This window comes from Terrapene carolina, unplaced genomic scaffold (assembly GCF_002925995.2).
Source record: "Terrapene carolina triunguis isolate 2854851 unplaced genomic scaffold, T_m_triunguis-2.0 Scaffold583, whole genome shotgun sequence".
In the NCBI taxonomy this organism is placed as follows: Eukaryota; Metazoa; Chordata; order Testudines; family Emydidae; genus Terrapene; species Terrapene triunguis.
In genome coordinates, this window is record NW_020664934.1 from 188444 (window position 1) to 200128 (window position 11685).

Consider the following 11685-nt stretch of genomic DNA (forward strand, 5'->3'; position numbering starts at 1 on the left):
TAGTTCAGGGGGGCTCAGGTCCTTGTGTCAGGAGCTGAGCACAAACAAAGTCAAGTAGCCCAGGCCCTTAGTCAGGGCGGGGCAGCAACCAATAGTTCAGGGGGGGCTCAGGTCCTTGTGTCAGGAGCTGAGCACAAACAAAGTCAAGTAGCCCAGGCCCTTAGTCAGGGCAGGGCAGCAAACAATAGTTCAGGGACTCAGGCCCTTATGGCGGGGCTGAGCACAGACAAGTTCAGGACGCCCAGGCCCTTAGTCATGGCGGGGCACCAAACAATAGTTCAGGGGCTCGGGTCCTTGTAGCAGGAGCTGAGCGCTTTGGGGCCGCCCTGGCCCTAGGCAGGGAGGAGGAGGGACTGCCACCCGGCGTGGGGTGGCAGGGGGGAACACAGGCCCACCCACTCCACTGTGTTCCAGCCTGGGGCCCTATCCGCAGCAGTCCGTCTGCCACGGGGTCAGTGGGGATCCTGCCCGCAACACACTGACATCGGTTCGGGGTCTGCTATCCCCGGGCTACTTTCCATCTCCTCCTCCTCCCTAGGTACCTGTTCCTCGTCGGGTTCGGCAACGGGGTCCCACACCATGGGCTCCTCGGTTTGCTGAGGGCTGTCTCGGTCGGGCCGCTCCTCCGGTCTCGGGGCAGGGGAACTCTCGGGCCGCTCCTCGGGATACTGCACTCGGGGCAGGCTCGGCCAGTCCGGCTCGGGGTACCTGGCTCGGGGGAGGCTCGGCCAGTCTGCCTCGGGGTACCTGGCTCTGGGGAGGCTCGGTCCGTCGGCGTCAGGGTACGTGGCTCTGGGGAGGCTCGGCCAGTCCGCCTCGGGGTACGTGGCTCTGGGGAGGCTCGGTCCAGCAGCGGCAGGATACCTGGCTCGGGGCAGGCGCGGTTTAACAGGAGCCCGAGCAGGAGCATCTGGCCTCTCCGGCCGCTGGGCCCCAACTGAGTGCTGGGGCCTGGCTTTTATACTTCCTGTCCCGCCCCTTGACTTCCGGGGGGCGGGAACAGGTGGCGGTGGCTCCGCCCACTTGGGTGCCTGTTCTGGCATCTCCCTCTCAGGGGCCGTCGGGAGCCAGGCCGATTCACTACAAAAGACAAAACAAAAACCTTCCCCCATAGATTTGAAAGTATCTTCTCCCCTTATTGGTTCTTTTGGTCAGGTGCCAACCAGGTTATTTGAGCTTCTTAACCCCTTACAGGTAAAGGAGGGATTTTATGCTACCCTTAGCTGTATGTTCATGATAGCCACCTTGGCAATGAATAGTTCAGAAGGATTTGGCACTCTTTCAGCTATGTAAGAGGAAAACACTGGGTTTATTAATGTCTTAGAATGTCTCTCCACTGGCTGCTTCTCCCACAAGGCACCTGCTCCCAGCCCTCTCTGCCTCCCACCTGCATGCATACCTGGCTTTACTGGGGAGGGTGTGGCTTGCACCACCAAAGGAGCTCTGCAGACAGGAGAGGGTCTTTGCCCTGGCTTTGTAGCCATGGCTGTGAAGGTTTCTCATTGGCGCAGCTATCTGCGAGTGATACTGTCCTGTGAAGGTCAGAGGATGGAGCATTTCCAGAGGGCAGAGAACATCCTGCTGACTGTGCTAGAGAAAGTCACTGCCATGGACCCCAGATTTATAGCTGATTATTCAAGAAACCTGGAAGCTTTTAAATTTGCCCTCTGCACCTCAGAGGATGCAGTAACTGTGGGGGTTCCCCTGTAGATTGTGGCTGATGCCCTCCTGCTGCAGACAATGCCTTCTGGGTAAAAAAATGTGTCGAGGGTGCTTTTGGGTAACTGTCGTCATCCGTCCGTCACTACCGCCCTCCCTCCCTGAAAGCGCCGGCGGGAAATCAGTTCGCGCACTTTTCTGGTCAGTGACAGCACGGACGCCACAGCACTGCGAGCATGGAGCCCGCTGCGACCATCGCTGCAGTTGTGACCGTTGTCAACACCTCGCAGCTTATCATCCACCTTTCCCAGAGGCAGATGCAGAGAAATCAGGCGAGGAGGCTACGGCACCACGGTGAGGACCTGAAGTCTGAGACTAGCACAGACCTGTCAGAAAGCATGGGACCCCGCGCCGAGGACATCACAGTGGCAATGGGTCATGTTGATGTTGTGGAACGGCGATTCTGGGCCCGGGAAACAAGCACGGACTGGTGGGACCGCATAGTGCTGCAGGTCTGGGATGAATCCCAGTGGCTGCGAAACTTTCGCATGCGGAAGGGAACTTTCCTGGAACTTTGTGAGTTGCTGTCCCCTGCCCTGAAGCGCAATGACACCCGGATGCGAGCAGCCCTGATTGTCCAGAAGCAAGTAGCCATAGCCCTCTGGAAGCTTGCAATGCCAGACAGCTACCGGTCAGTCGCGAACCACTTTGGCGTGGGCAAATCTACCGTGGGGGTTGTTGTCATGCAAGTAGCCAACGCAATCGTTGAGGTACTGCTCTCAAAGGTAGTGACCCTGGCAAACGCGCAGGTCATCATAGATGGCTTCGCCGCGATGGGATTCCCAAACTGCGGTAGGGCTATAGATGGAACTCACATCCCTATCCTGGGACCGGACCACCAGGCCAGCCAGTACATCAACCGAAAGGGCTACTTTTCAATGGTGGTGCAAGCACTGGTGGACCATAGGGGACGTTTTACAAACATCAACATCGGATGGCCGGGCAAGGTTCATGACGCTCGTGTTTTCAGGAACTCAGGTCTGTTTAGACGGCTGCAGGAAGGTATTTACTTCCCGGACCACAAAATAACTCTTGGGGATGTGGAGATGCCTATAGTCATCTCGGGGACCCAGCCTACCCGCTAATGCCCTGGCTCATGAAGCCCTATACTGGCGCCCTGGACACTGAAAAAGAACTCTTCAACTACCGGCTGAGCAAGTGCAGAATGGTGGTGGAGTGTGCTTTTGGCTGTCTCAAGGGGAGATGGAGAAGCTTACTGACTCGCTGTGATCTCAGCGAAACCAATATCCCCATTGTTATTGCAGCTTGCTGTGTGCTCCACAGTCTCTGTGAGAGCAAGGGGGAGACCTTTATGGCGGGGTGGGAGGTTGAGGCAAATAGCCTGGCTGCTGATTATGCCCAGCCAGACAGCCGGGCGATTAGAAGAGCCCAGCGGGACGCGCTGTGCATCCGGGAGGCTTTGAAAGCTAGGTTCCTGAGTGAGCAGGGTAACCTGTGACTTTTAAGTTTGTGTACAGAGAAGCTGAACCTGCCCCCGTTTCTTTACCCACTAAATGTTCAGTATCCTCTCCAGTTACATACCCCGTTCCCCCCCTTCCAACACACGTTTAAAAATAAAATCACTTGAATTTTGTTAATGAACACCGTTTTCTTTATTACTGTTTTCGTGGGAAAGTGTTGAACCTGGGACACAGACTCTGGTGGGGAGCGGGTGTAGTGTAGTGATGCAAATGACGCTTCTAAACTCCAGGAATGATAGGCTCCGCAGTGGTGGACTGGTGGTTTCAACGGAGCCTGCCACCCCTCCTGTTCGGGACTCTGTGTGTGGGGGGGCTATGTGACTTTGTGGCAGGGGGAGGACGGTTACAGATCCCCTGCTGCGTGGCTCTGTGATCCAGGATAAGGACCGCTGCATAAGATCTCTAACTGCCCTCCCCCGCCACAAAGTCACAGAGCCCCCCCCCACCCCCAACAGAACACTAAAACCACCTCCCAGACTGACCAGGGTAACTAGTGACTGCAATGTGTGTGTGCCCTGCTGCTGAACCTGCCCCCGCCTCTGTACCCTGGTAAAGGTGACTGTCCTGTCCAATTACCAACCCCCTTCCCCCCCTTCAGACAGACTCTCCTCTAAAAGAACATGATGGAAACAGTAATTAACAGAAACGTATTTTTTATTAGCAACTACACATGAACCTGGGGGGTGAAACTTGGACGGGGGCTTGGGTGAGGCGGGAAGGAAAGGACTTGTCAAATTTTGGGGAATGAGAGCCTTCTGGTACTAGAGCAGTCTGCAGGGGTGGAGTGAGAGTTTTCACGGACTCTGCCGCCCCTCCTTCTTTGGACTTTGGGTGAGGGGGGTATGGGACTTGGTGGCGGGGGAGGGCGGTTAGAGAGAGACTGCAGCGGGGCTCTGTCCTCCTGCCTCCGGTCCTGCAGAACATCCACAAGGCGCCGGAGCGTGTCCGTTTGCTCCCTCATTAGTCCAAGCAGCGTTTGAGTCGCCTGCTGGTCTTCCTGCCGCCACCTCTCCTCCCGTTCCATGTGTGATCGGTGCATTTGGGACAAGTTCTCCCTCCACTGTGTCTGCTGGGCTGCCTGGGCTCGGGAGCAGCCCATAAGTTCCGAGAACATGTCCTCCCGTGTCCTCTTCTTCCTACGCCTAATCTGCGCTAGCCTCTGGGAGTGTGATGCCAGGCTAGGTTGGGAGACAGTCGCAGCTGTGGGAATGGGAAAAAGGGAGTGAATTCCTCAGAAAGATAAATTTAGTTGTGAACAAAGAACATAGTCTTTCTCTGTGAACAAGACCATGCACAGCACCTATCACATGCACACTCAGGACAAGGTCGAATTTTCGGCCTTCGCATTCAGTGCCTGGGGTCTTGCAGTGCAGATCAGAGAAGCGGGGCAGGACACCGGAATTTGTGTAGCAGGCCGACATGGTAAGCCGTAGACTTGTGGCTGCTTAAAACTTTAATAGTAGCACTGGCCTCCTTTCACATTGAAAGCAATGCCAGTCCCTGCTGCCAGCAATCCGGCAAGCATGAACTCTGCCCCGTCCCACCCCCTCGCGGCTGTCCCAGGGAAAGATCCCTGTATGCTGCCCCTCTCCCGCCTCCACCGCGTGGCTGTAAACCGCCGGTTACATTTCTGTAAAGGAACAGGCAAGCAGTCCCAATACTAACATTCCCCTACCTAATTCAAAGCAGGTCACCATGAGCGACATCACTCTGATGAGGATTTCAGAGACGGAAAAAGAAAGGATGCTTCGGGAAAGCCTGCAAAGACCAGGGCCGTATGCCGCCATGCTCTGCAGGGCAATGATCCCGGAGTACTTGCTTGTCTCCTGGCGCGGAAATGTTTCCTACTACGGAGGACCCAATAAGGCCGCTCTCCCCAGGAACCTGATGCAAAGGCTTTCCAATTACCTCCAGGAGAGCTTCGTGGAGATGTCCATGGAGGATTTCACCTCTATCCCAGGACATATAGACCGGATTTTACTGTAGCTGCACTGGCAGGGACTAAACGGTAGAGCGGCTTGAGCAGAACAATCATGCAAAACCGGACATTGTTAGATTTTTTTCAGTAGTTGCACTGCCAGGGACTGAACCGTTAAGCGCCTAGGGCAAAGTAATCATGCAAAACCCATTGTTAATATTGTTAATATTCCTGTTCTGTTAAAAATAAATGTTTACATGTTTAAAACACTTACTGGCTGATCCTTCCCCTGATTCTGTGTCCGGGTTAACGGCTGGGGATGGTTGGTAGGGGATCTCTGTAAGGGTGATGAAGAGATCCTGGCTGTCGGGAAAATCAGCGTTGTAAGCGCTGTCGACTGCCTCGTCCTCCTCATCTCCTTCCTCATCTTCCCCGTCCGCTAACATGTCCGAGGAAGCGGCCGTCGACAATATCCCATCCTCAGAGTCCACGGTCAGTGGTGGGGTAGTGGTGGCAGCCGCACCTAGGATGGAATGCAGTGCCTCGTAGAAACGGGATGTCTGCGGCTGGGATCCGGAGCGTCCGTTTGCCTCTTTGGTCTTCTGGTAGCCTTGTCTCAGCTCCTTGATTTTCACGTGGCACTGCGTTGCATCCCGGCTGTATCCTCTCTCTGCCATGGCTTTAGAGATCTTCTCGTAGATCTTTGCGTTCCGTCTTTTCGATCGCAGCTCGGAAAGCACGGACTCATCGCCCCACACAGCGATCAGATCCAAGACTTCCCGATCAGTCCATGCTGGGGCCCTCTTTCTATTCTGAGATTGCATGGCCATCTCTGCTGGAGAGCTCTGCATCGTTGCCAGTGCTGCTGAGCTCGCCACGATGTCCAAACAGGAAATGAGATTCAAACTACCCAGACAGGAAAAGGAATTCAAATTTTCCTGGGGCTTTTCCTGTGTGGCTGGTCAGAGCATCCGAGCTCGGACTGCTGTCCAGAGCGTCAACAGAGTGGTGCACTGTGGGATAGCTCCCGGAGCTATTAGCGTCGATTTCCATCCACACCTAGCCTAATTCGACATGGCCATGTCGAATTTAGCGCTACTCCCCCCGTTGGGGAGGAGTACAGAAGTCGAATTTAAGAGACCTCTATGTCGAACTAAATAGCTTCGTGGTGTGGACGGGTGCAGAGTTAATTCGATGTAACTGCACTAAATTCGACATAAACTCCTAGTGTAGACCAGGCCTTAGACTGCATCCCCACTAAGGGTCTGTATGGCAGACATACCCTCTGTCTCGCTCCCAGTAAGGTTTCAGGAATGGGTGAGGATGGCAGGAGCATAGCTTGGTGTTTACTTCCAGTGATTGTAGCTGCTGGGGATGAAGTCAGCCCACTGTGTTACTTTTTGCAGGCTGCCTTCTGAAAAACCTCCTTCTCTGCGTCTGCTGTGGAGTTTCAGAGCACCCTGCTTTCTCTGCACCACAGGGATAATGTTGAGCCTGATTATTTTCCAGCCACTGGACACCAGCAGGGACAGCTGCAGACCTTCTTCCTTTAGGCTCTCAGCGCTGAGGTCACCTGGGCAAGGGCAGAAGTTGCTTTTAGAAAACAATAGTCAGAGATCTCCCCATCCTCATCTCTCTCCTCGCATCTTTAAGCCTTGTTTGTCTTGGAGACAAGTCCCAGTTCAGCTGAGCAGGACCCTCAGACTGGTAGCTCTTACCCTGTTCTTTAAAATAGAACCGTCTTTCCTGGATGGATGCCTAGCAGCAGTGCATCATCCAGTCATCCAGTCTCCACTGCATACCAGGAAGACTGTCTGGGAGAGAATGAGAATTCCCCTTGTTTCAGCATCTATGGGCAAGGGCAACATACCATGGCAATGGCTGCTGCTGGAGTGAGATCAATGGATGAAATTAAGAAAAAGTTTTGAAATGAAGAACCTGGCATCTCTGCTTGGATACCTGTGAGTTCATTCTTCCCCCTCCAGACGTCATACAGCGGCTGCTTGGTTTGTTAGTTAAAAGGACCCAAAACTAATAAGCAGGTCAACATTTCCTAGATACTTATCACTGGGGCAGAGCAGGAGATAGGGCCTGTAGCACTGAGGTGGTCTTTGCTCCACACACTCCCTTTCTGTATCTGTCCCCCCATTTGGCAGACCAAGAGGCCAGGTTTGAATGCTCCCCTTTCCGAACAATGGGCTGTGATTGGGCAGAAGAACAAGGACGTAATGCTGGTGATGGGGTCAGAGAGGCAGGAGCAATCAGAGTGATAAAGAGTACAGTTGGGAGATGGACATAGCTGTCATGCTGCCTGCATGACTCAAGAGCATGAGTACCAACCTCTGCGCAAACTGTTAGGAACCAGGGCACAAACCCCAAACTGATGGTGAGTTCTATGCTTAGATTTCACCAACCAAATATCAATTGTGAGCTCCCCAGGCACTATAACACTTAACATGGAGCGACAGACAGTTCCCCGGGTATGCTGATCTGTTTAGCCACCCAGGTGAGCATACATTTGTGATACCTGGTCATTTACACCAAGAATCACAGCAATATTCAGAGTACTCCCAGTCCCAAAGGACCAGTCACTTACCCCAGGTCAGTTGCGCCTTATATCTCACACCAAAGACAACACTTATAGCCTAGCCTATAATAAACTCCATAAAGATTTATTAAATATGAAAAGGAAACAAGAAAGTTATTTACAAGGTTAAAGCGGGTAAACAATAGACACACAAATGAGTTACAATCTTAAATTTCAAAAGGTAATAGAAGCTTCTTTAACCAGCAAGCTCTATACGTCCTTTAGGGCTAACCCAGGTTAAGCAGCTGGGAATCTCTTGCTTATCCCTAAAAATATCTTGCCCCTCACAGTCCAAGCAGCATAGAAATAATCAGTCTCTTCTTGATAGGGGTTTTATTCTCTTCTTCCCACATACTTTCAGTTGCAAAGCTCAGCTGATGGGAAGAGTCATTTTCACGGGGAGGATGCACAATAACAAGAAAAGTCTTTTGTCCTCTTGTTGGTGGTACATACGGAAATTCCAGTTGCAACATCCCACAATGGTCTATCTGGTATTGATGGACCTTCCTTTTGGGACGGGTGTAACACCTTCTGTTGGGAACAACCCTTTACACTAATTAATGTCGCTCTCCTGTCTGGTGATTTACACAGTCACAGAGGCTCACGATACAACCGCTCAAATATAACCTTACACCAGGGATCGGCAATCTTTGGCATGGTTTTCCGCTCCAGGCCAATGGAGACCGCGGGAAGCGGCGGCCAGCACATCCCTCGGCCCACGCCGCTTCCTGCAACCCCCATTGGCTTGGGACGGCGAACCGCGGCCAGTGGGAGCCGCGATCGGCCAAACCTGCGGACGCCACAGGTAAACAAACGGGCCCGGCCCGCCAGGGTGCTTACCCTGGTGAGCTGTGTGCCAAAGGTTGCCAATGCCTGCCTTACACTATGGGATACAGATGTGATAAGTAAGATTAATGCACACAACAGCTCACCAGCATTCCATAAAGTCTAAACACTAAACACATTCTTAGCATTCTAGCCCCTGTTTTTTAACCATACTAACTCCCAGGTGAGCCAGACTGATTCCAGCTCAGTATTTGTCAGTGTTCGAGTGAGGCAAGGGGATCTTGGCATGAGCTGGCACCTGACAGAAATGTGTGTTGAGGGAAACACGGAGAAGGGATGCTTAGCTAGACAGATCGGTGGGTGTTTGGTGAGTCAGATGGTCGGACAGACAAATGGTTGTTTGGGTGTGTGTAGAAGAGTGACTCACTGGCTGGCATCCCCTTGTGGCTGGGCACAAGATAGCAGTCCCTCCTCCTCTAACACCCCTGCCATCAGCAGCTTCGGCCTTGCAGCAGTCTGCCTCATCATATGACTTGGCCCTCTGACCAGTTAACATTCAATCCCACCCCTTCGAGGGTAACAGAGTTCCATGAACAACTGTCCAGTGACCTTATGCCAGGTCCTCTGCCCCAGCCAGGCTTGCCACCTCTTAGGTACAACCAACTGGGACATCTGAACCATTTCATCCGTGTCCGCTACCTCAACAAAGGGGCAATCCTGGGAAAACCTGGACAGGTGGCAACCCTAGCCCCAACTCTGGGCCCAGTTCTCCTTACACCCCTTTTCCCCAGGGCTTCCAACAGTCCTTACCCCCTTGAATCAGGTGGGTTTTCATAGCCCCTTCCTCAGTGGCTGGTAGGGGAACCTGGGCCCTCCCTCTTCTCTAGGGTACAGTCCTGGGTGCTGGTGGTAAGCAGCTATGCTTTAACTGCCTTCCTGGACCACTTTCTGCCTCAGCCTGCCTCTAGGCCCTTTCCCCAGCCCCTGCCTGGGCTCACCCTCTGCAGACTCTTTGCCTCTTCCCAGACCCTGCATAGTTCCTTCTGGCTCTTGTATCAAGCGATGCCCCCCCAGCACCTTCTCCCTGCAGGCCCGGCTCCCCTTAGGTTCTTTGTGTGTTCCTGGCTCCTTCCTCACAAGCTGACCTGCTCAGGCTGACTCCAGGAGGTCTTACCCTTTTGTCCAGGTTCACCACAGGAGCTTGCTCCATCCCTGAGGCTTCTAAGTGTCTCTCCTGGCCTTTCCCACGATGTGCTCCCAAGGCCCACTCTGCCCCCAGGCTTCCTGCCTCTAGTTCTCCCTGGCTGCTGTGTGCTCCTCCCTTTCTGAAGGCCTAGCAGGACCCAAGAGATTGTGTCTGTCCTTCAACAACACAAGGAGGAAGTGGGATTCTTTATTTAAACCAGATGCAAAACTACAGTGGAACAACTGTTTTCTTGCAGCACAGCTATATAGGAACCTCCAGTCCTGAGACAGGATTGCATTTCCGCCACTGTCCTCTAGTCTTCAGCCCTGATTGCATTACCTCCCCTATGTTACTGCACAACATCACCTCCAGCAATGAGAATCCCATTACCCTACTCTATGCCAGAATGACATTAAAAACTCCCCGCATGGAGACACAACTGTATTACTATTTCACAGGTCATCCAGGATTACCTAAAACCCGATAACAGCAATCTTGAGAGTCTGATTCAGCATCTGGAACCACTATCTTGAGTTCTTTCCTTGCATGACAAAGATACAATCAAAGAAAATGATCCAGATGGGCAATTCCAGGGAAGAGCAGGTTCAACTGCCAAGGGGAGGTTGTTGGCGAAATGCACTTGGTTAACGCTTAGCACAAGCCACATGTAGTGAGGTTCAAACCAAGCCCCCTGGCATGACCACATGCTGAAGAGGCTCTAGCCCTGGAGTTGGCTGAGGATGACTAATGATGCCTGTGATGGATATAATGAGAATATGATGCTGAGCTGTTTTCTTTGAAAAATAAATCCTTATAAGGAAGAGGCAGTGGAGGTCACCAAAGAGGGATTTGCGTCCTGGTGACTTTGCTGTTGTTGTTACAGCCGAACCAGGCCCATGTCATCATTGCACACTAAATGCACTGCAGGAAGCTTATATCGCTGGTGATCTCCACTGTAAACACTTCCTTCTCCCTCTCTACTGCTTGCATTTCAAAAGGCAATGTGCTGACATGCTGCCAAGACTGACTCCCACCTCTCAGGTGCTAGCTGCCACCAGCCATTCACATTGCATGTGTCATACCCAAGAAGATGGACTTGTTGCTCAAGTTAGCACTGGATCAAACAGAGAGGTGAACTGTAGCCTGACAGTCATTCTCCTTTTAAGGAAAGACTGGAGTTGATGTTGATCTCACAAACTTATGTAATCACCCTGTTTTCAGCCCAGCCCTGCCAGGGATGGGGGTAGCCTGGAACAAGTGTCCTGCTTAGCTGAGCTTGTAGTAAGCCCACTTTGAACTGGTTCCACTCATAGATCTATTTCACAGAACAGAGAGGTCAGCAATGCCTCACTAGCCTATGATTGACTTCAACACGGTCACTTCTTTATCATACCACTAGCAGTGATGTTTTTCATTCAGAGAGCAAGACCTGAGACCAGGACAATGTCCACAGTTTAACAGTAATCTGATCATTGAGAAGCCTTTTATTAGGACATCCTTAGTTACAGTGGGGAAACCCTGGCCCCTTTCAAGTCAGCGGCAAAACTCCCATTGACTTTACTGGTGTCAATATTTCACCCAGCAACTTTATTTCAATGTGGTACTGAATTGTAGTCAAATAGCATATCTAGCCCTTTCTGCCTGAAGAATCCCAAAGCACTCTAGACTATAGCCACTCCATGGGGCTTTCTCACCTACCACTGAAATGCATCCACCTCTAGAGTGAAACACTGAAGATATCCTGTGCCAGCAGCATTTCACAACACGAAGAAATTTACCTCTCTAGGTGAAACCTAGGGGTTTGGTTTGTTTGTTTGTTTTCCCCACTCTGCAGAGTATGTAACTAACTAATTCAAAGTTTGGACAGACATTGGGATCCAAAGTTGGCAACCTCTTGTTTATGTAAAAAGAACAGGAGTACTTGTGGCACCTTAGAGACTAACAAATTTATTAGAGCATAAGCTTTCGTGGGCTACAACCCACTTCTTCGGATGCATATAGAGTGAAA

General features: G+C 52.0%; 1 protein-coding gene across 1 annotated transcript in view; it reads left to right on the forward strand.

The window, feature by feature from the left end:
• Window positions 1-1482: 1482 nt before the first annotated feature.
• Window positions 1483-11685, forward strand: part of MAB21L4 (mab-21 like 4) — a 21456-nt gene continuing 11253 nt past the window's right edge. Inside the window, 1 exon segment of the mRNA XM_024214379.1 lies at window positions 1483-1751. Within this exon segment, the coding sequence (XP_024070147.1) occupies window positions 1483-1751 (269 nt within the window).